Source organism: Podarcis melisellensis (assembly GCF_964234715.1).
Source record: "Podarcis melisellensis genome assembly, chromosome: 7".
NCBI lineage: Eukaryota > Metazoa > Chordata > Lepidosauria > Squamata > Lacertidae > Podarcis > Podarcis melisellensis.
The window spans coordinates 29,678,883-29,703,051 of NC_138539.1; the positions used below are offsets into that span (position 1 = coordinate 29,678,883).

At 40.5% G+C, this 24,169-nt stretch overlaps 1 protein-coding gene across 2 annotated transcripts in view; it reads left to right on the plus strand.

Moving 5' to 3' along the window:
- Nucleotides 1–18,503, plus strand: part of MRPS28 (mitochondrial ribosomal protein S28) — a 35,513-nt gene extending 17,010 nt beyond the window's left edge. For both annotated transcript variants that reach the window (XM_081919903.1, XM_081919902.1), the window contains exon 3: nt 18,203–18,503. In XM_081919903.1, coding sequence (XP_081776029.1) covers nt 18,203–18,353 — 151 coding nt within the window. In that variant the 3' untranslated portion in view covers nt 18,354–18,503. The remainder of the gene's footprint in view (nt 1–18,202) is intronic.
- The last annotated feature ends 5,666 nt before the right edge of the window (nt 18,504–24,169 follow it).

Below are 24,169 nucleotides of genomic sequence, written 5' to 3' on the forward strand. Positions count from 1 at the left end.
ATTCTAGCGCCAAATGGCTTTAAAAGCCCTTAATGGCTAATGGCACCTTGAATTGGACCCAGAAACAAATGGCAGTCAATGACGATTGAGATATTTTGCAAACAATAAGCCTTAGTTAAAAGTCTGACTGCTATATTTTGTACCAGTTGAAGTACCCTGCTTATAGAACAAGGTCTCTGTCTCCAGGTTTGGCTCAGTAGGAATGCTGGTTTGCTTTTTCTTCTTCTTTGCCTCAGAAGGGATAGTGGGGAAGCTGGGCAAATGCTATATGCAGGCACTTCACCTATTCTGAATATTTAAAATACTTAATAAGCTACTTTTTAGGGTAAAGCTCACCCAAGCTAGTGTACAAAGATAAAAGAAAGCCGAACGTTCAACCATACTTTATAAAACCGTAGTTTTGAATCTTTAGATCAGTCCAGCAGTTCAGTCCCGTGTTTTTGCATATTTAAGAGCAAAGGAGTATCCTGGGTAAAAGGGTTTAACAAAATAATATTTTACACAGTCTATAAGTGATAGTGTTGTTGAATAATGTTTTATTTTTCCTTCTTTTTGTCTGCCTTCCAAGGATTTTATAGGAGCTGAATGACACTAGTGTAGAAGAAATTACCCACTAGTTTTGGTGCTTATTTTTAATTTGTGTCCCTGGAAAATCTATATAACCTGAAACCCTTAGGCATCCTTGTAATCTTATTAGTATAGTTTGCTCAGTTTTTTCCCTTCCTTTGTTCTAACTAAAAGAACCCAAAGCCTTGGCATGTTACAGCATGAAACTGTAAACCAATTTTCCTCTGGACACCATGTCTAAAGAACAACATGTTGTTTAAAAAGCTTCCTTGCAATATTTGTAACTCCCTATAGGCTGAATAAAAGACGCTTCTTTCTCTGTTTTGCTAAGTGTCTTAATTAGGTATTGGCTGAAAGCCATGGCCAGTATAAAATGGGATTTTCCTAAGACAACAGCAGAAACTCGTAGTATCAGTTTTTAGCAGGGTCTTGACTGTCTTAGCAACATTCTGTGCTTGTACTTACCTGTTGTGAGAAAGTAGGATGCTGGCCAGGCTTGAAGTAAGCAGGTGGACATTTTCCCAGTGAAAGTCTAAAAACTCTATAAAGGTTTCGGAAAGAAGGGTAACTGTCAGTGAACATGGTCATTGTTATGAGCCACTGTACTCAACAAAACTCAGTCACAAGTGGATGGACTAATTAAACCTTTAGAAAAATGTCAGCTTTGTCAGACTGTACCAGATACAGAGAAGTGCCTCTCTTTCAGATCTTCTGCTTTTGCTTCAACTTGGTATTTTTTATTATGTTTCATTCCTCTGCATCTGAAATCTGAGCCCAGATGAAATGCTTTTCCGTATAAGAATACAGCACAAAGAGCAACTATGGATACCATTTATTTCTTAGGTGAATATGAGTAAGAATATATAGGAACAAGCCTTTCTGATCTCATTTTTAAGATACCAGATTACTGTGTCAGATTAATAGGCATTTCTTAAATGCTGGTTGCAGAGTTTCTGATAGTGTGAGTGTGATACCTTGAGGGAAGGAACAGGGATTGTGGAAAGGTTAAAAGAAACTACAGTGGTGCCTCTGGTTAAGAACTTAATTCGTTCTGGAGGTCCGTTCTTAACCCAAAACTGTTCTTAACCTGAGGCACCACTTTAGCTAATGGGGCCGCCTGCTGCTGCCGCACCACCGCACGATTTCTGTTCTAATCCTGAAGCAAAGTTCTTAACCCGAGGTAATATTTCTGGGTTAGTGGAGTCTGTAACCTGAACCATCTGTAACCTGAAGCGTCTGTAACCCGAGGTATCACTGTACCTTGCACTTGCATAGTGCCACAACCCTGTCTGAAAGAATGCAAGAAATGCGCTTGCCTCTTCTGTCTACCGTGTGCTTAATTTCAGCGCAAGCAGAAATGGCAGTAAGTTTAGTTGCATTTTGTTTTCATTAGATTGTAGGCATGTGAAATACAGAAGGATTTCTAGAGCCCAAACAGTGCACCGAGAAGGGTATGGTGGGTGGGTATGATGGTGGCAGGATGCCTAGTACCTCAATCTTGTCCACTGTTCAGAATTGGGGTATTTTTTTATTGGCATGTACAGCAAAATAATAAAAGGGCCCAGCGTGGAATCTCCTGGATCCTGAGCTCCTCTCACAGCCAGCGTCTTCTGGCATAGTGTCCAATCCAGGCCTGATCAGACCCAGTCTGTCTCCTAACCACCACCACCTGCTGCTGTGACTGCCCAGGGGGCAGAGGCAGGCTTGGATTGCTCAGCCCTTTATTTCCTCCTGTTGATATCCTAGGTCTCAGCTAGATTGGTAAAGAAAAAGTGATTTATCTGCGTTGTATATATAACATTGTGCCACCAGATGGCGATGTGGAGTCCCGTTTTTCTCTACCTGTTTCCCCTGTTTAAATTTACAACGCTTTTAACTGAAACGCTTCTTTGATGCATCGAGATCCAGCCCTACTGTTCCTCTCAGTGGGAGCATGTCGGGGATAATAATACAGTATCGCATTCATTTTTTGTCCCACTTTTGAGAGGCCCAAGGTGCAACCTTTTAACAGCAAGCAGAAAAAAGAAGCAAACAAAGCAGATAACAAGCAACAGAGAAGAGATAATGTAAGAACACTTGAGGAGTCAGGGAGAGTCAAATAATACATCTAATGTTCCATATTGGCATATGAATGTCTTTTTCTTTCAGGTCTGTTTCTTAAAGCTAACTTAGTAGATTAAAAACAAACCAAAAAAGTAAGGCAGTACTGCCTTGGAGAGAGAGCATCAGTCATGAAATTTGAAAAGAACTTGGGTAGCGGTGAAGGCAATTTCTCTATATCTTCTTCTGAATAAAACAAGACATTCGTGAAATTCTTAGATGTTTTGTGTCTTCTGCTCTGCAAAATCATTGTGAAATGTGAAGTCTGTCCAGAATGATATCAAAAAACAACAACAAAAAACAGCTGCTGAATTTGCCCAACTTGTGCAGCTGTTGCTTGATGTCTGGTACTGTGAGAGCACCTTTCTGGCAGGTTCTCAGGCTCCACTCGGAGGTCAGAACAGGATTAGGACAGGAACCATTTTGCCTATACTGACAGCTGCACTATTCAGTCAGTGGGGTCTGACATCAGCTTTGGAACTTCAGAAGAATTTACAATTGGTGCACAATCAAAAAAGGTTTATATCTCTAGCCAGAAGTCAGACATACTGAAAAGATAGATATGAGAATATGGTGCATTGTGGTTTTTTTAAAAGCACAACAAATAATCTTTCCTTCGCCCGTCAGTTGTATGATGACCAGCACTGGGTGAAATCCCCAAACATCTCTGGCTTCTCCCCAGCTGTAACATGACTAACTGGCTGGAGGAGCAGAGAGGAAATGCATGTTTCCTCTGCAGCAACAGGGAGTGATGGGAGCGGTGAACCAAGAAATTGGTTCAGGGTGTAGATATTCTTGTTTGGTATAATTCTTTGTTGATAGTTGTAAGCCACCACTGAATGTTGCCCCCACCCTGACTTTTTCCCAGGCCACGTCCCTCCTCAGTCCTGCTCTGAGCCCTCCCCAAGAGCCACTGCCTGGCTAGAATGTGTCCTTGAAATTGGATAGTGCATCTTGCTTGTCTGGATGTAGAAGTGTGTGTGTGTGTGTGTGTGTGTGTGTGTGTGTGTGTGTGTGTAGAAACCTCTTACTTTTGCATGGCTGGAATGTCTCCTGTACAAAGGTGAGAGTCACAACCATAATACAGTCATATCTCTTGTTACATTTGCTTCATGGTACGTTTTTTCAGGTTGTGTCCCACGGCGACCCGGAAGTACCGGAAAGGGTTACCGGTACTTCCAGGTTTCGCTACTCGCGCATGCGCAGACACACAAAATGACATCATGCGCAGAAGTGGTAATTGCGACCCACCCATGCGCAGACGCGGGTTGCGTTCCTTTCAGGTTGCGAACAGGGCTCCGGAACGGATCCCATTCGCAACCAGAAGTACCACTGTATAGAATTAAGATTATAATACGACTATAGCACTAACAGTTCAACAATTAATTTTATTTAAGAGAGCATAACACTTATCAAAAAGCCACTTCATATCCCACGGTGGCCACACACAACTTTTATAATGGGATGCAAAAGGTCAAAAACCCCTTAACAGTTTTTCTGGCAGCTGTTTCCTTAAGAAGGCGACACGGTGGGTACGTGACAAACACCGTCTCCCTCCCCACCCCACCCCACCCCTCAGTGTTCCACCATCAGCTGTCATATGAAGGCTTGTGGGGAAGAATAGGTTCATTGAATCATAGAACTGTAGAGTTTGAAGGGGTCCTGAGGGTCAGCTAGTCCAACCCCCTGCAGTGCAGGAATGTCATAAATGAGTTTCCCCAAAGATAAGTAGAATAAACCACATTTTACAGTACTCTGTGGTTCTATCATATGTCACAGTCCTATTTCAGTGGGTCCCCTGGGGTTACTCATGAAACTTGAAAATTGTATTCCTCCCTCTACTTTGTAGAAAGAGAATAAAGTTTGCATTTGTTTGCTTAGTCTTTGTTGGATGAAAGCTTCCAATCCGGGTGTTTGATCTGGTCATCAGCTGCCAATATGTGGAAGGCCTTGTCTGTACGAAACTTCCTGTCAAATTCTCAAGTAACATAAGGTTCTGAATGAAAAAGAAGAGGGATTAGTGAAAAGCCTAAAAATACTGTGTGTAACATAAAGCCAGGCTGTCAACAGTAAATGACCAACGCCTTCCCCTAAGCCACTTCAGACTTTGTTACTTCATTCAGCATTTTCTTCAAAATTATGCAGGGAACATTTTCTTTAAAGTGGGGAGTGCAAAGAAAGGCCAGAAGCAGAATGGGATATTTAATATGCAGTTGTACTAGTCTTTTCCATGTGATAATACCAGCCATTGTTCAGATCAGGCTCCAGTGACACAGTGCATTACACTTTTGAGCCTCTTGTAGTTTTTAATATAAACTTTCTGGGATAAGGAGTGCTTGAAAATTAAATTGCAAGGCATGAGAGGATCTTGGTATTGAGCAAAATGCCCTTTCTTATGGAAGAGGAAGGCCTACGTTTCATAAAATCTCTAGTACCCAAAACAAGTTGTTCAGCAACAATGTGATGGATGTCTCTTCCATATAGGCAGAGAGGCTTTGGAGTACATGTTAGAAGTTTTCTATTCTTATTTCTTTTGTCCCTGCATTTCACTTCAATGCTCACTTAAAAATGTGGAAATTTCTATTTTCTTATAAATATTTTATCTTTCTGTGGTATGGTTATAATTAAAATCTTAGAAGTAGAGTGCTTGGAATTTAAAAAGATGCGTTTCTACTTCTTTCACGTTTACTGGAGTTGACGGGAGGGTGTTCCACAGGGTACACGCGAATACAGAGAAGGCCCTCTTCCTGGCTCCTTGTAACTTCATTTTTTAGAGTGAGGGAACTGCCAGAGGGCCCTTGGAAGTGGACCTCAGTGTCCGGGCTGAACAATGGGGATGGAGACACTCCTTCAGGTATACAGGGCTGAGGCTGTAAAAGGCTGTAAAAGTCAGCACCAACATTTTAAATTGTGCTTGGAAATGTACTGGGAGCCAGTGAAGATCATTTAGGACTGGTGTTATATGGTCCCAGTGGCCACTCCCAGTCACCAGTCTAGCTGCAGCATTCTGGATTAGTTGTAGTTTCTGAGTCATCTTCAAAGGTAGCCCCACATAGAGTGCATTGCAATCGTCGAAGCGGGAGATAACCAGTGCATGTACCACTCTGGCGAGACAGTGTGCAGGCAGATAGGGTCCCAGCCAGAATCCCAGATGAAGCTGGTAGATACTGTCCTGGACACAAAGTTAACCTGCACCTCCATGGACAGCTGTGAGTCCAAATTGATCCTGATGCCTGATCCTTTAACGACACAGTTACCCCATTCAGGACCAGGGAGCCCACCCCGACCCGCCTACCCTGCTCCTACAAACAGTACTTCTGTCTCGTCAGGATTCAACCTCAACCCGTTGATTATATAAAGCAAATTTGCCACAAGTTATATCAGAAATAGCTGATATATGTATTAAGCACCACTGGAATTCTGTGTTATGTATTGAGAGGTAAACAAAGAACCAAAAAAAAGAGAGAATGATTAAATATGATACCAGAGCAATTAAAGATAGTAAAATGAACAGCCTTGAAAAAATGGGCAGTGGAATGGCAAAAGCTGATGTAAAGTTGTAAGCTAAGTATTGAATACTAACTTCTTTTTATATCTGAACTGGATTTGGAATTTATTAGATGGTAAATTTTGAAAATTATTGTTTGGTTCCATGTTGATATGCGCTTGATATTTGTATATTTTTTAATAATAATATTTTAGTAAAATAATAATAATAATAATAATAATAATAATAATAATAATAATAATAATATCTTTATTGTCAAATAAACTTCACAATTAAATGCTATTCAAATTATGATCTTAATAAACAATATATTTTAAAAGAAAGTAATTCTCATAAACTGCAGTCAATATCTGCTTTCCTGTTTAGGTTTCCAAATCAGGAGCCTCCTGTCTCAGAGAGCCAACTGTTAACATTATTTAGATGTCTCAAAGTGTTTAACGAGGGATTGGATGGCCCAGTACATCAGTGGATAGAATCACTTTATACGCACTGCTTTCCCCCTTTTGTCTGAGTGTGAGAAAACTTTCAGAATAATTCTTTACCCCAAGGGTATTTCTAGATTGCTGGTACTGCCAATACTTTCCTCAATCTTTTGTTGAACAGTAAAGCGGCTCTGTTCTTTTTATTGAGAAGTGTGCTAGAATTTCACCTGCCACTTAAATGCAGATAAATGCTTTTGTTTAGAAAAGTTTGTTTGAAAAAGTGGTTGAAAGTGAAATGAATTATCTCTGAGGTGTTTGGTGTGTACACACCCACACCCACACACAGAGGCAACTTGATATTGTGGGAAAGCTTCAAGCACCTTCCGAGATGGCAAATAAAAAGAGAGATACTTAGGTTCAATTAATCTTGCTCACACTCAGGTATATGATTTGTGTAGTGTGTCTTAATGTACTCTGCTGTGAAATGGCTGATAACCCTCGCCAGCTGAAGGTGGGCTTTTTTCTTGTTCTTGGCAGTTTGATTCTCACCCGTAGAAATCTGTGAACAATCTGGAGTGTTCTTAAAGGCTGTCACATGGAAGAGGGAGCATGCTTGTTTTCTCCTGCTCAGGAGGGTAGAACTTGAACCAATGGCTTTAAGTTACAAGAGATCAGCTGTTTGAAAAGGCATGACTTGGTTGTCTTTTTAATTCGTTAAAAAAAATGAATTCATACAACATTTTCAGGCCACGAGGCCTGCTTATTTTTTTTTTTAAAGGGACAGGATCTTGAAATTTAGTCCTCCTTGGGCCTGGTTCTCACTGATGTTGTAGACTTGTGTCCAGACTGCATCACCTAAAAGTTACAGATGGGACTTAATAATAGAATTGTAGAGTTGGAAGGGACCACAAGGGTCATTTGGCCCAACCCCCTGCAATGAAGCAATCTTTTTTGCCCAGCGTGGGGCTCAAACCCATAACCCTGAGATTAAGAGTCTCATGCTTTACTGGCTGAACTATTATATTAAACTTTGTGACATTCCATCATGCGACAGGAGCAGGTAGCAACAGGAGGAGTTTGGAATGTTTCACTTCTATTTTTGCTTAATCACAGTTTTATCATGCTGTCCAAATCAACAAACTGCAGTTCATGTTGATTATGGTTTGGTTTGTGATAAGCCAGTTCAAAAGCAAGGTTTAGCATGTTGTCCACTACATACCCTGTATGTAGAAAACTTGCTGTCATAGAGAAGGCTAGACTTAGAAGGAAGGGCTTAAGATCCAGGAGGAAAGTAGAAGATCATTTCATCATGTGAACCAAGTGGGACAGCCCAGATACTGGTTTACCAACTCATTGAGAAATAGATCTTAATCGCAGTACAGTTCTCTAAATTTTGGCTCTTCCATTTCTACAAACCATTATTATTATTATTATTATTATTATTATTATTATTATTATTATTATTTTGTTGTTGTTGTTGTTGTTGGCTCCCACCAAGTCACAGTGACTTCCACTGCCACAACAGGACTTCCTCTCCCCTCAAACCTGCTCTCTCGGAATAGGGAGGGCTGCAGGGGGTAGCATAGTGAGAGGAGAGAGAAAGAGAGAAGGGAAGTCCCATTGCACAGGTAGTAGTAGTAATTCTTCTTCTACTACTACTACTACTATAATTGTAGCCCGTCCATCTGACTGGGTTGCCCCCAGATAAAAGGCCTTGTGCTAATTAATGGATGACTTTGTTAGGTATAACCATTCATTTATTTTTATTTATTTGATTTACGGGTCAACATTTTATGAATTTTAAGGCGACTTACAACTATGCAATAAATCATGAAAAGTAGGTTTTAAAACAATGCAACTTCTCCCACAGATAAGTTTAAAAACAATGCAAATAAACAACCAGGGCAGAGACCTAAATCCGGCTTCCCCCCCCAAGCTTTGAAAAGCTTGTTGACATAAGGATGTTTTTAGTTATTTCTGGAAACGACAAATAGTGGTATCTGTCAGATTTCAACAGGGATGCTGTTGAATGACAATACAGGGTCAGCTACACTGAAAAGGCTTGTTCCAAGTTGCTATGAAGGGGACTTCTGATATTTTTCGGTTGCTTATTTTTTAAAATAGCATGTATTAATAATAATAATAATAATAATAATAATAATAATAATAATAATAATTTATACCCTTTCCATCTGGCTGGGTTTTACATATGTTATGCATATGTTATGCATCTGTGCAACATAACTACAAAAGGCCTGTTTATATTTCATTTTAGCATCAGCTACTTCCTCCTATTTTAATAGGGTACTTTGCTGACTTTCTTTGGGTCAGAAAGGATAAATATAGCATAGTAATTTATTTTGTTTTTCCTAATAAGAGCAAAATTAGTTAAAGCTGCTGTGATTGTTTCACCAATATGTAGGCTTACATATAATATAATTTCTAGTTGGTATTTTAAACTTCTTATGATCAAATCAGTAAACTTAATCTGAATTTATTATATTTTCTCAGAAATGTATACTACTGAAAAAATATGGGTTCATTATGCTCTTAGTACTGTAGTATCTTCATAGATTTATTTTATTTCCTACCATCCTGCCAAAGTAGCATGGTGCAGCAAACAACAAATAGTAAAACAATACAATTAAAATAAAATAGAAACACATTTAAAAACATCTTCACAACATTATAAAACAGTAACATACCTTCATAGCTAATACTTTCAGCATTGCCAGAAACAGTATGTTTTAAGTTACTAAATGACTCACTGAACAGGAAGGTTTTCCATTCCTCCTGAATATTAACATGGGAGACAGACACACTTCACCAGGGAAGACATTCTACAAATGAGGATCAGCCACTGAGAAGGCCCTGACCAAGCAACACCTGCTGGCACTACTACCTACAGGGCCTCTCCTGTCAGTCATAGGACCCAAGATGGTTGGTATAAGGAAGGAGGCCTTTATATACTTTCATTTCGTTTAAATGAGGTTATAAGCCTGAAAACGTCAGACTGAAGTGCAGCACATTTTTAAAAGTGTGGTTTGTTTGAATGCCCAGACCCAGCCAAGCAGATTAACCATGGTTTGTTTCCTGGCAACAAATCACAATGTTAGGGCAAGGCTTGTTTTTATTTGGTCGAAATGGAACAGCATGGCATAGCTGTGGTTAGTTCAGCCATCCAACCTTCCCAAGCTACAGAGCCAGTAGCAACTGGAGAACAAATCAAGGTTTGGAGAAACAAACCATGGCTTGTTTGCTCATCTGTGAGACAATCTGTGATTTGTTAAACAGGCCATGGCTTAGTCATGTGTGAATGCAGCTGATATTAATTTGCAGCCATACTCAGGAAAACAAATGCTTTCCATCACAGAAAAGCTATGCAGAAAATTTTACATCCAAACATCTGCCTAAACAATACAGCATTTTCCTTGGAAGGTGGTAGCTCTGATGGTCCTTACAAAGCTGCAGCAGCACAACTAAGAGAACACATCTTGATTTGCAGTACTGAATTGTTTCATGCAGATGATTCCAGGGTGGGGGGTGGGGTGGGGAGATGTTACCAAGCAGGGGACTTTGATGAACTGAGACTGTGAAGAAATCTACCTGCCTCCTTAATGCCCCCTTTTGTTGCCCCTTATGTGGAATGATCTCTTTGTTAGATGGAGCAAGCTGAATCACCGCTGCCTGGGACCTCAACAAGCTGTGCTTGAGAGAAACAAGGCAAAGAGCAAAAACTCTGATCATGGCCTATAGGTGGTGCTATAATAAATAGAATATGCCATAATCCTATCACACTATCCACTTATTTTAGGACAGCTTTATGTTTGACTCAAACCAAGTATTCTTTATTACTAACTGTGCCCATTATGAATTGCATCCATGTAAAATTTAAATTAATTTACTATGGTGGTCCTGAAAACCCCCGTTTTTGCACTGACTGCTATACTTACCCTGATGTCCCATTACTACTACTACTAGTAAATTATTTATACCCTGCCCATCTGGCTGGGTTTCCCCAGCCACTCTGGGCGGCTTCCAACAAAGTAAATAAAAAATACAATACAACACAATTAACCATTATTTACCCACTTACATTCTAGAGTGTACTGCATAATTGTGGCCTGTAGCCAAGTTCTGTAATACAGCCACATATTCCTCAGTGTTAAGCACACACACACTTGAAGGACTTCACAGTGGGAACTTATGAACCTGTGACACCTATTTGATCTGAAACGACAGATTTGTTATCAGACTAAGACCCACAGTAGATCTGCTGTACTATAGGTTTATTGGAGAAGACGATGATAGAAAACCCCTTGTGGTGGCCAACAGTTCCCAGATGAAATTGCTCAGACACATCCTAAAGAACATACAGTTTAAATAACATACAGAATAATGGTTTATTCAAACAGTATGTCTACAGGGATATGAATCAATAATTTTTTCCCCAAAAAAGGGAATATATGAAAAGTAGTAGGGGGGCTATTTTAGTTGCACATAACAAAAACAAAAAATACAAGGCCCAGATACAGTGAGTTGAAAAAATGATATTCCTTATTGTTATTATTGACATTTTGTGCAGCATCAATAAGATCAGAAGTATTTTTTTTTTAACTTCAAAACATAGTTTTGTCCTGTTTGAAAGAAATACTGTGAATACAAGTTACATTTAGGGTATGCATTGCATCCATACTTCATATATGCATGATCCTGATTTTTTTTGCCGGGGGGGCAATCATTTAAGTTAATTAAAATAGACTTTAACGTGGTGCACATGATCACTTTTTCCCACTTCTCATTTTAATGTTTTCTCATTTTTAATAGCTATTACTATAAATTTCAGCTACCATATTAATGTTTGGTGCAAGGTGGTCTTAGAACTAAAAATGCTTAAAAATGTGTATTTACTAATTAACTGGGAGTGTTTAGGAGCAATGTCTGATTCTGGCTTCATTTATTAACTGACATAATTTTGCCCAGCCCTTCAGTTGAAGAGACCCACCAAGGCACCTGACAGTAATTCTTAAACACACGTAAGAACTGTTTGACAGTGGAACAGACTCCCACAGAAGGTTGTGGACTTTCCTTCCTTGGAGGCTTTTAAGCAGTGGTTGTTTGGGCATCTGTCATGGATGCTTTAGTTGAGATTCCTGCATTGCAAGGGGTTGGACCAGATGACTCTCTGGGTGCCTTCCAACTTTTACAGTTCTATAATTCTGTGATAAATAACATACCATTGAACACAATAAAAACCTCACAAACCATAAAACGAAGAAGTACTTTTAGTTGAATTCCCCATATCTGAAGATTATGCCTCCATATAAATAATTTTTAAAATGTGCAGTTTTGAAGTTTTTTATGCTGCAGCTCATTGTGTGCATATATGTGTTTGTGAGTCTCTTGTTAAAATCATGATGAATTACAACATTTTCCCCATTATAACGGTTTGAAAAACTGGTGGCTGTCACCATGATTTTCTGTAGTACAATATACATTATCCTTAGGATTTACAGTAATCTCATATTAGTTTTATTCTGTGATTAAACTGCAACCATTATACCTGGCATTAATGCTACTCAGTGATGAATTCTGCTTCTACAGCAGTTGCTTATTCTAAAAAGAAATGCAAATCAGTGTTGGTGATAGAAGATAAACTTCATGAAACTCAATTAATTTAGACAATGAAACATGCGTTTGGATAAAAATAATAAAATACATTTGAGGATATGGGAAGAGAATGTAGGAGTGCCTCCTAACCAAGCAATCACATGAGCATTGTTTGTGAGGGTTTTTATTTAAAGCTGGGTTTGTATAGTTCTGAGCACACAGATGTTCCTCTTGGCGTTCTTACAGTATTAGCCAGTATAGAGATTTTAGTAGCATAGAATGTGAGTCTCTTTGTTGAAGACAAAGTGCTGCCTGTGGTGGGAACTGCTGCAGTGATGGGAATGTAGTATAATGTATTGTTTTAGTTTTCTGACTTTCCCCCCACTCTAGTGGAGACTGTACATTTAAAGTAGTTTTGTGAGCAGTGGATTGTTTCATCCAAGCCTGGCTAATAACATACTCCTCCGGCAGACAGTCTTACGAGGTATGCTTCACATAGTTAGCATAGTCATGTGGCTTGCTTCAATTCTAGGTATCAATGCCGCTTCTGTGCGTTTCAAGATTTAACAACATGAATTACAGGAGTTTTGACCCTAGAGGTGGAATAGAATCTCTTCTTGAAAAATAATAAAAAAGAGCCACACAATAAACATCTATCTTTGTAACTGTATAGGCTACCACTTCCCAGAGGCTTGGAGTAAGTATCCACAAAATTAGAAAAGGACAAAAGATCTTGGGGGTACACCCAGTAGTGCTTGAGTCAACAGCAGTTTACATAACAAATCTTTCTCTGTTCCTCTGAAGTTACCTGTACCATTTCCAGAAAGTTGGATAGAGGACCTACCAGACAACTGTGGGTTTTGTTTTACAGGACTGTAGTGGAAGGAGAAACTAGGAGCTTTGTTTGTGTGGTGCAAGATTCCTCCCACCTCGCATGAGGCCCTGCAAAATGCAGCTCACAATGTTCACTAGGTCTTCAGGCCCTTGGGAAAGCTTTTCAGGGGTGTGTGGGGTGTGAGAAGGGCAAGATTGCTTGCATGAGCTGCCTTCTGCACATACAACATTGGATGTAACCACGAATCCCAATTTTAAATCCAATGTAAGAAAGCTTAAAACCTCAAACTTTGAAACTGCCAACCTGCTGGATTCACCATTGTCGCTGAAAAAGTTGAAATAGAAAGGACTTAACTGTGTTTAGGAGTGTGTGTGGCAGAAATGCATCTTACTTAATACAGTACAGGAATATGCAGGCTTATGTATTTGGACCATAACAATTTTTGGGTTGTGTGGGTCAAAAATAGCTCTTGATTTGAACCTAGAAGACAAGATAAATAGGGAACCAATGCAAATGTTGACAGACTATTGTTGTTTGCTCCTGGTAGCCCAGCTTCCTGTATCAGGAAAGTAGTCTGTTGTAACCTGAGCCTCTGGGAGCACCAACATAGCTCTGAACTTACATGACCAAAGGAAGCTGAGCCATATCATTGGTGGGAGTCCCTATCATCACTATTCTCCCTTGTGTGAGACCTGATTCTGTTGAAATTCAAGTGTGAGAGATGCTGAGGAACAAACCCATTCATTTGCTGAAATTTCAGCTTAACAGCAGCCTTGAACTACACTACAGAATACAGACTCCTCTTGTCAGTTCTGTACCTCAGATAGCATGTCATTCTTTTTCTTTTCAAGGTGCAAACCACTGCAGTAATCATTACACTCCCTCAGAATGGGACTTCTAAGAACAGACAATCCACGGACTTGGCTAATGAAATACAGTAGCTAGTTACATTAAAAAAAAGAAAACTGCATGAAATTCGAAAACATTTGTAAAACGGCAGCTTGATGTCTTGTTGCCTTACATTCTCATTGTGAAGCTGTGCTTTATTTATTATTCTCAAGGTACTTACAATAAGATATACAATAAAACAACTAAAAATAGGTTTAAAAACAGTTTGAATGAACACGCAAAGCAACTTGCATTGCTTTTCATCCAACTGAAATATTATTACATTCAGAGTGGTAACAAATAAATGTTTCCCACATCATTATTGTTAAATAGTAATGAGAGGCAAAACATACCCTTGGATTCAGTGAAATATTTTCAAGTTTCACAGATCTTACACTGGGAAAGGTTTGCATATTGTTACATATCTGCTTGCACACACTGGCTGCTATGGGGAGAATTATGGTTCGGCCCATTATTTTTTAGCATTTTGCAACTTCACCCTCCAGAACCAGACGATAATATGGGGTACAGAAAGATGTCTTGATGTAAGCGGGCTATTGTGACATTTAAGGGCTCTTGGCATGTGTGCTTGCTTGCTTGCTTCTGTCTTTTTGCTATTCAAGCTCTGATGCTTGACAAGAGGCACCCAAAAAGTATGTAAACCTTATGGTACTGGAAACATATGGCTGGCAGAGCAAGGAAGAGTTATTTTGATGTTATGCATAGATGTGCAGGTACTTCAGACAGTCTGAAGGAAAGAGACAGTTATCTCCTGTCACTGTCCTTTTGAGATGGCGTTTCATCTCAAATTAGGTGATAAATTCTATAATACTGCCTTGAAAGGTGACTGGCATTAACTATTTTTTATGACATAATCACATGCAATACAAGTTTTGCGATGACAGGAGTTACTTTTCCTGAGTTTCAGTTGTCAAATTCTTCTGCGTTTTGCCACAATGAAAAGGTTACAGGTTTCATCTTTGATTTGAAAGGAAATGTATATAAGTCCCACAGGGAGGCAGATATGCCTTAAAAAAGAAGAGAAAGGTGATTCCCCACCCCCATCCCCTGGAAAAAAAATCTCTCTAGATGCAACATTCTACAGCACACAACTTTTTCAATGGGCAGCAGCAACAGTATACAGATTACTGTTGGAATTTTTTTTATTAAAAGAGAGTTTGCAGCCCAGAATGCTTTACTTATGTATTTTTAAAATAAATTTATTTTTTGTTGATATTAGTCATACTCTCAGAACAATTGAAATCACTTGTCTTAGGAACATTGATTTTAGTGGCTCTACTCTTGAGTATGATTTTGTTTGCTATCACCCTATGCCAGGAAAGGGAAACCTCTGGTCCGTGGGCAGAATGTTCAACCAGCCACCCCACTACCTGTCATCATATGACATCAGGTGTGAGACAGGTTAAAGTTGCAGCAGCAGGTGTGCATTCCTGATCGTTTCTTCACATTAGGGCTTACATTCAGTGCTATTTAAATCTGGTGCTGAGTCTAAGCACTGCTAAGATTGGTTCCACTCAGGAGCTCCTGGCTGAAGTCAATCCCTACTGAAAGCTTTTTAAATATAGCACCAAATGCAGGCTCCTCTGCTTTCTGGTGGGCACAGATTCACCTGATGCCAAATGGTGTCAAGTTAGTGTGGATCTGTCAACCTGTCAAAAGTGACCTACTGCAGAAGCCATGCAGATTTTTCTTTCATACGGCTTGTTCTTTTATACAGTTAGTTCTTTTGTTTTAATGTTTTCAGCAGTGTGCCTGTTTTATAGCACTTAGATTAGCAAATCTGTAATTTTCTGAATCCCACATGGGCCTTTCTTTTTTAAATGGTATTATTTTGTCCAGTACTTTGGGAAGGAGATTGGCTTTGTGTACATTTGAATGAAAATGACGTGTATAATGCAAACCCACCCCCTTTCTACCATACAAAAAGCTGTTCCTAAAAAATAAACAATTCTGCAATAATAATAATTTATTCTCAGCTGTCCTAAAAATCAGAATATCTCATCACAGGAAATCCGACTGAAGTGTGTTCTGTTGCATGCCTGGCCGTTTATCTGGACTGGGGAGAGAAACCAAAACATCCTGTGATAGCACTCATCTTGTATATTGAATTTTCCTGAACCAGTGTGGAACTCTCCAGGTGTTGGGAACTTCATCTCCCATCATCACCGACCATTAGCCATGCGGGATGGAGCTGCTCAACAGTATAGCCCACAATGTGTAGAGAGCGATACATAGGCTACCCCTACACTGGAGACTCCATTGTGGCCTGCTTATGACAGTTGTTTTAGGCTTTGAATACTACGTACTGTACTGTATAACTGTATTGGAAGCCCTGATGATCGGCAAAACAAAGCAAAAATTTTATAGTGGCTTGGCTTGCAACAGTAACTGACAGCTAGTTCTTCCAACTAGTTGTAGTGAGAGTTCTCTCACTAATTAGGTCCATTCCTAATTTCAAGGCTATGGCAGGTGTTAGTGGGATGAGGTGTATGTAATAGCCAGGAAGCTCCAGTTATAAAGAAGTACCAGTAAGTTTTTTTTCTAGCATGAATCCATACCCAAACAGATGATGGGTCTCTTCACTTCAGTGTGCTTTGCATTCATCATGTCAAAGCCTTAGCACAGAGAATTCCTTCTAAGAAAGCAAAGCAATTTCTAGAGAGAATTGGCACATGCTAAGGAATGCCTATGGGGGAAAATGTAAAAAAGTAAAAATAAAAATCTCCAAGTGAAAAGCTTTCAAATCACCCCCTCATGCAGAATTGCAAAATCAGATTTAATTGCTCTCTTTCTATCCTGTTCAGACAAGCAGGCTCCTTTGGGTGCATAGTAAATGAGAGTCTTTAAGGCAAAAACTAATATTTGTTTGGCTCCGGCTATTGCAAAAAAAAATTAAGCGATGGAAAGTGCAACTGGAAGTCAGAACTGAACTTTTCACATGCTATACCTTATTTGCCATTTCAATCTTTAATGATGAGATTTCTCCTTTCTTGTAACCATAGAGGAACTTGGTGGTGGCAGAACCTAGGATAACAATAGAATGTTTCCAGATATAGCTTGCATTGACTGATCAAAATATCAGGGGTCAGCAAACTTTTTCAGCAGGGGCCAGTCCATTGTCCCTCAGACCATGTGGGGAGCTGAACTATATTTGGTTGGGGGAGAACAAATTCCTATGCCCCACAAATAACCCAGAGATGCATTTTAAATAAAAGTACACATTCTACTCCTGTAAAAACACACTGATTCCCTGATCATACGTGGGCCGGATTTAGAAGGCGATTGGGCCGGATCTGGCCCCTGGGCCGTAGTTTGCCTACCCATGCAATAAAGCCTTCAACTGTATAGCTCCTTGTTACTGTTACCAGTGCTACAAGGTGACCAGGAAGGTACTGCAGCAGACAGGAGAGATGCACACACACAAAAGCCAGACTAAGTTAAATGGAAACTCTTGAAATTGGATATTTTCCCCATAGTTCCCCCCTCTCTCAAACCACCATCGAATCACAGATCTCATGTCTCCATTGACTGAACCCTAAAATTATGGCGCTGGTACTTTCTAGTGCTATCACAACACAAAAACATGAATAGAAAGCATGGGTCTTTAAGTACCCTCATAATTTTTACAAGGGGTCCTCTCAGATTATAGGCCACAGATGTGTTCTGTGATTTGATGTTTGTTTTATTGTCAAACTATATAAAAAACATGAGGCTCCATGAGGATCTGTACCTTGGGTGACAAGCACCACAACAAAATAGCTTTTCATTTGAAGCAGCTTATTGAAGATCACAAAGGATAAGGTAAAGGTAAAGGGACCCTGACCATTAGGGGTCGTGGCGCTCATCTCGCTTTATTGGCCAAGGGAGCCAGCGTACAGCTTCCGGGTCATGTGGCCAGCATGACTAAGCCGCTTTTGGTGAACCAGAGCAGTGCACGGAAACGCCATTTACCTTCCCGCTGGAGCGGTACCTATTTATCTACTTGTACTTTGCCGTGCTTTCGAACTGCTAGGTGGGCAGGAGCAGGGACTGAGCAACGGGAGCTCACCCCATCGCGAGGATTAGAACTGCTGACCTTTTGATCGGCAAGTCCTAGGCTCTGTGGTTTAACCCACAGCGCCACCCGCATCCCTGTATCTTACGGTAAATGAAAGAATTCAACACAGTCACATTATTGCCAAATTTGAAATGCCTTATTTGAGAAGATGTAAGTACAAACAGTGCTGAACATTTTTTCCTTTTTCTCACCAGGAAATATCAGAAGGGATCCAAAGTCCGGCTGAGACTTACTGACCTTGAACTTTCATCTAGATTCTTGGGAGCCAAAACAGACACAACTTTACTGGAAGCTGATGCAGTACTCTTGGGACTTGTGGAAAGCAAAGAAAATAGACAAAAATAGCAAATGCTATTTCCCCTCCCAAAAACCCTCAATATAGATTCACTCCTGACTACATTTTAGCAAATCTAGGTAGTTATTTGATTTGTTCAGCACTTTTAGTTTTTTTTGTGATGGCTTGGCTAAGCAATAAAGATTTGAATTGAATTAAAATGTTGAAACCATTCTTCCACTTCTGTTGCCTAATTGATGCAAGTAAATATAAATTTAAAAGAAACCATCTTAGCAAATTTGGTTCTGTAATATCTATTTCCCTTCTGTTGTCTCCATACTATTAATTGTTTATATTAATTCTATTTTGTATTCATATTTAATCCAAGAAAGAGGTATATTTCACCGTGTCTGATTATATGACAAAACAGCGACACAAATTCATGACAGATGAAATATGAAGTTTTCTGATTAAAGAGTGAACTGTTGAATGTCTTAAACTCTGAAGCTTCCAGAGTGACAACCAACTGGCTACATTCTGAAGGCCAATGCACACTACCACCCCCAACTACTACTTGACCACAAACTAGCTGTTTGCACATAGCAGTGGGGGTGGAGGGAGGTCAGCAGGAAACTGGTGCAGAAGCATTTTCCAAATCAGCTCATCTTTCCTTCAGAATAAAAGCTGCTGGTGTAAGCGCATTTTATTCACAATATTTTAAATGTAATGTGTATTTTGGTCTCCATGATAAGTCAGGAGAAATTCAGTATATGCAACTTTTAAAAGGAATTATTCAACACTTCCAGTCATTTCAGTGATGTGTTCATAATGCATTTGTAAGTTCATAATGCATTTGTGACTCGTATCTTGAATCCCATTAAACCTGTCTTTCATAGAATTACAAGTCTTAACTAGAAGCGTAGCAGAGTATAGTGGTACCTCGGGTTACATACGCTTCAGGTTACAGACTCCGCTAACCCAGAAATAGTACCTTGGGTTAAGAACTTTGCTTCAGAAATCGTGCTCCGGCAGCGCAGCAGCAGCAGGAGGCCCCATTAGCTAAAGTGGTGCTTCAGGTTAAGAACAGTTTCAGGTTAAGAACAGACCTCCGGAACAAATTAAGTACGTAACCAGAGGTACCACTGTATATAAATTATTTCTTCCACATTTAAGACCAGACTATTTGAAATGTCCTGTGTAGCTACTCTTGATCTTCTCTTCAGTATTTCTGGTAAGTAAAAGAATAAACTGGATTTAAGTCCAGCCCAGTTATCAAGGGTAATTCTGACTCTAAAATAAGCTACAGCCATAACAGATTTCTCACAGCACATTCTGGGTAATAAGATGCCTTTAAAAATAACATGCTTGGAATGGAGACATGTTTTAGCATATTCTGCATACCAACCAATAATGAGAGGTTGCTTGTCAGATCGGAAATGCTCTGAGCCAAAGACAACTGATCTCTCTTGGTGTTATTTATTAGGAGAGCTTGAACATGAATTCCATATGTTACCCTCCGGTTAAAAAACAAAGAGATGGGCAATACATTTTCAGGAACCAACAAGTGTCACCAGCAAATATTGGGGGAAGGGAGCAGCAACCAGAAATAATTTTATGTCCCTGCTTCTTTTATATTCCATACAAAATATGACATCTGTACTTCTTTGGTATGAGCTTTTGGTATTGCTAGGAATTACCATCCTTCTTGGCTTGTCTGTGAGCTGTTTAGTTAAACACCAAATGCTGGGCCAGATTCAGCCAGCAAGGACTTATGCTAGCAGAACAGGGCTTTTCCTCCCCCTGTGCCCCCCTAAAATTGGCTCAGAATCCCCCTACCCCAGAGTAGTGCATGGGGGAAGGAGGGGGGGGGGTCCATCTGGCAAGTTGAAATGCTTGTGCTGACAGAATGATTGCCACAGTGTTACATTGAATTCCTCCCCACAATACTGTAATTTTAGTTAGCTTCAATTGTACATTAAATTAAAATTAATTATTTTGGATGTAGGCGAGCTAACCTTGACTCAGATGCAGAACTGCCCAATTAAAGCAGGTTCCAATGTTTTAATAAAATAAAATTAAACTAAATCTTGCTCCACTTCAGCCTTGCCCCCAGGTCTGGCAAAATGTTGTATGTTACAGTGTGTTTCTTTAGAAATTATGCAAGTCTAGAATATTATTAACTGGTGAGCTGACCATACTCTACAGCTGCACTGCTTCCCAGACTGTTTCCAGGCCCAAATAAAACTGTTAGCATTAAACTTTAAAACTCAAAGCACTTTTGGGACCAGGTTACCTGACAGACTGCCTTCTTCTAAACAGTGAGGGGGGGGGGAAAGTATTTGATCCCCTGCTAAATTTGCCCATTTGCCCTCTGACGAAGAAATGATTCAGTTCATAATTTAATGGTAGGTTTATTGTAGCTGTGAGAGACAGAATAACAACAGGAAAACCCCCAGAAAGCCAGAGATTGATGTGCATTATAATGAGTGAAATAAGTATTTGATCCGCTATCAACCAGCCAGATGTCAGGCTACCTGGTATAGGTGTCAGCAAACTTTTTCAGCAAGGGGCCGGTCCACTGTCCCTCAGACCTTGTGGGGGGCCGGACTATATTTTGAAGGGGGGGAAATGAACGAATTCCTATGCCCCACAAATCACCCAGAGATGCATTTTAAATAGAATCACACATTCTACTCATGTAAAGTAGTAGTCCCCCCGTTATGAAACAGCATTGCCAGAGAGGTTTGCCTGGTACTATTTTTTATCTGCTATCAAGTGAACATCCAGGCCTTTGAAATAACTTATGTTTTATGACCAAGTCCTTAAAATCTGTGTTTTGTATGCCTTTTTCATTTTAACAGTTGTCATTTTAAATGTTGTATTGTTTTGTGAGCCACCTCAGAGAACTTACAGTATCACTAGCAAGTCCACAATCGCATTTCATTATTTTACACACCCTTCCCACTTCAAGGACATGGCTATGTCTGTGGTTGCTCATTTTTGACTCTTCAGCATCAAATCAATGGGAAACATATTTCTCCAACAATTATACCCTGCTTAATGAAGTTCTTTGGATTGGGAATATGTAGAGACTCTTCTGACCTGTCAGTCACAATCCAATATGCATTTCCCTCCCCCTGAGAACTATGAGATATTATTGGTTATGCAAATTGAATTATGAAACTTACCGATACTGTCTGGGTTAATCAGTGTAACCACATGTTCAAACAGACTTTGCAAAGTACACCCAGAACTCAGGTAGACTACTGTGTCCTGAATGAGGTTGCATAAGACATAATGCCAGTGGCTAAAGCTGTGCTTATTAAATGGATTGGAGCAAATTTTCATATGTTGTGGTTAGTGAGGTAGGTCGGTTGAGTACTAGGAGCTAGCATAAACAGACAAAAGTATCTATGGCTTCAGCATCACCAACATACACACAAACACCCTGCCACACTGTTCTGTTTACCATCTAGTCCAGGGGTCAGCAAACTTTTTCAGCAGGGGGCCGGTCCACTGTCCCTCAGACCTTGTGGGGGGCCGGACTATATTTTGAAGGGGAAAAAATGAACAAATTCCTATGCCCCACAAGTAACCCAGAGATGCATTTTAAATAAAAGGACACATTCCACTCATGTAAAAACACGTTGATTCCCAGACCGTCCATGGGCCGGATTTAGAAAACAATTGGGCCGGATCCGGGCCCCAGGCCTTAGCTTGCCTACCCATGATCTAGCCCAATGAGTTATGTAGAACTTGAAAAAAGGCTATGTATTTTGTGATAAGGAATTACAGTGGTACCTCGGGTTAAGAACTTAATTTGTTCCAGAGGCCCGTTCTTAACCTGAAACTATTCTTAACCTGAAGCACCACTTTAGCTAATGGGGCCTCCTGCTGCCGCTGCGCTGCCACTACACGATTTCTGTTCTCATCCTGAAGCAAAGTTCTTAACCCGAGGTAATATTTCTGGGTTAGCGGAGTCTGTAACCTGAAGAATATGTAACCTGAAGCGTATGTAACCCGAGGTAGCACTGTATAAAAACATAATGAAACATTACACAAATAAACATTCAGTTGGTCTGCACTCTGCAGCCTTCCTGGGTGCCTACACTTCTTGGAAAACCCACAATGTCCTTGGCTGAGCTACTCTGAGTACAGAAGGCAGGGATGCTAACTACCTTGTGCCTGTCTGCTGCTTGTTGTGGTTTTTAAGTGAGCTCTTCACTTGTAAATAAATCAGGGCAGAAAGCTTAAAAAGAAAGAAAGATGGAGGGAGTTCCCTTTAGAAACAAAATGGGCATGCACACCAGTCTTAGGTGCTTGGTATCCACCTACAACTTCCCACATCAGTTAAAATTCAGGGAAGGCTGTCATGAGGTAATTCCTTCCATAGGGCTTTCAATGATCAAGAGGCACAGGCAGCTTGGGAGGCTGCAAAAATATTTAACTGCAACAAAAAAACAAACACACTATCCAGAGGCACCCTACAAAGAGAAATTCTATGCGATGAACGTATACCAAAATTCTAAAGTGTCCTGTGAAAGGTAGAAAACTGAAAGCCTCTTTTGCAGATGTAGAAAACATTTGAGTTTTCTAGGCAGAAAGAACCAGCTGCACAAACACAAGATGGAGGACACCCGGCTTGTACATGTGGAAAAATCTAGGGGTCTTTGTGGACCACAAGCTTAACATGAGTCAACAGTGTGATACAGCAGCAAAAAAAGCTAATGCTATTCTAGGCTTCATTAACAGAAGTATAGTGTTCCAGGGAATGAAGAGTTCTGCCTTGGTCAGACACACCAGGAGTCCTGTGTCCAGTTCTGGGCACCACAATTTAAGAAGGGTGTTGACAAGCTGGAACATGTGCAGAGGAGGGCAACCAAGATAATCAAGGGTCTAGAAACCAAACCTTATGAGGAACGGTTGAAGGAGTTGGGAATGTTTATGCTGGAAAAGAGAAGACTGAGAGGAAATATGATAGCCATCTTTAAATATCTAAAGGGCGGTCACATGGAAGATGGAGCAAGCTTGTTTTCTCCTGCTCTGGCGGGTAGGACTCGAACCAATGGCTTCAAGGAGAAAGGAGATTCCGACTAAACATCAGGAAGAACTTTCTGACAGTAAGAGCTGTTCAACAGTGGAACGGACTCCTAGAGGTTGTCGACTCTCCTTCCTTGGAGGTTTTTAAGCAGAAGTTGGCTGGCCATCTGTCATGGATACTTTAGCCAAGATTCCTGCATTGCAGGGGGTTGGACTAAATGACCCTTGAGATTCCCTCCAACTCTACAATTCTACGATTCTGAGTAGTTGAGGGAGGAGGTTTCAGCACAGTTATTATCAAAGCCCCACTAAACAGTACAGATTCCTAGGTGACCTTGGGCCGGCCATCACCTCTGAGGCTACTCACAAGGGTAGCTCTGAAGATGAAATGGGAGAGGGAGAGAAGCAGAGGCATAGCTGGGGGGGCGGCAGGGGGCACTGGGAGCCACACGTCTCTCCTAGGAGTGACGTGGAGGCTTGGGCACTTGCAGGCTCTACGCCACCCCAGGTACCTGATCGGCTACCTCCGCTGCTGAAGAGCTGCTTGGAGGAATATTTATTACAGTAATGAGACCAGTAGTGAAAAGCCTGCTGGTGCCTTGCGTAGCCCCATGAACCCTGGGTTGGGAGGAGTGCTGGGAGATCAAGATCTGTGTGTGTCCCCCCATTTTGCCAAACAAAGCAAGCTGCCTGGCTTTGGGGCAAAGCAAGCGTGAGCTGTGAAAGAGCAGCGGCTGCCTGGAATCTCTCTTTGCTGTGCTCTTTGCCCCTTGGGCTGCAGCTTCCCTGCACACGCTGGATCACAGGGGAGCTGAAGTTTCATTTACCGACTGAGCAGCTTTGGAAA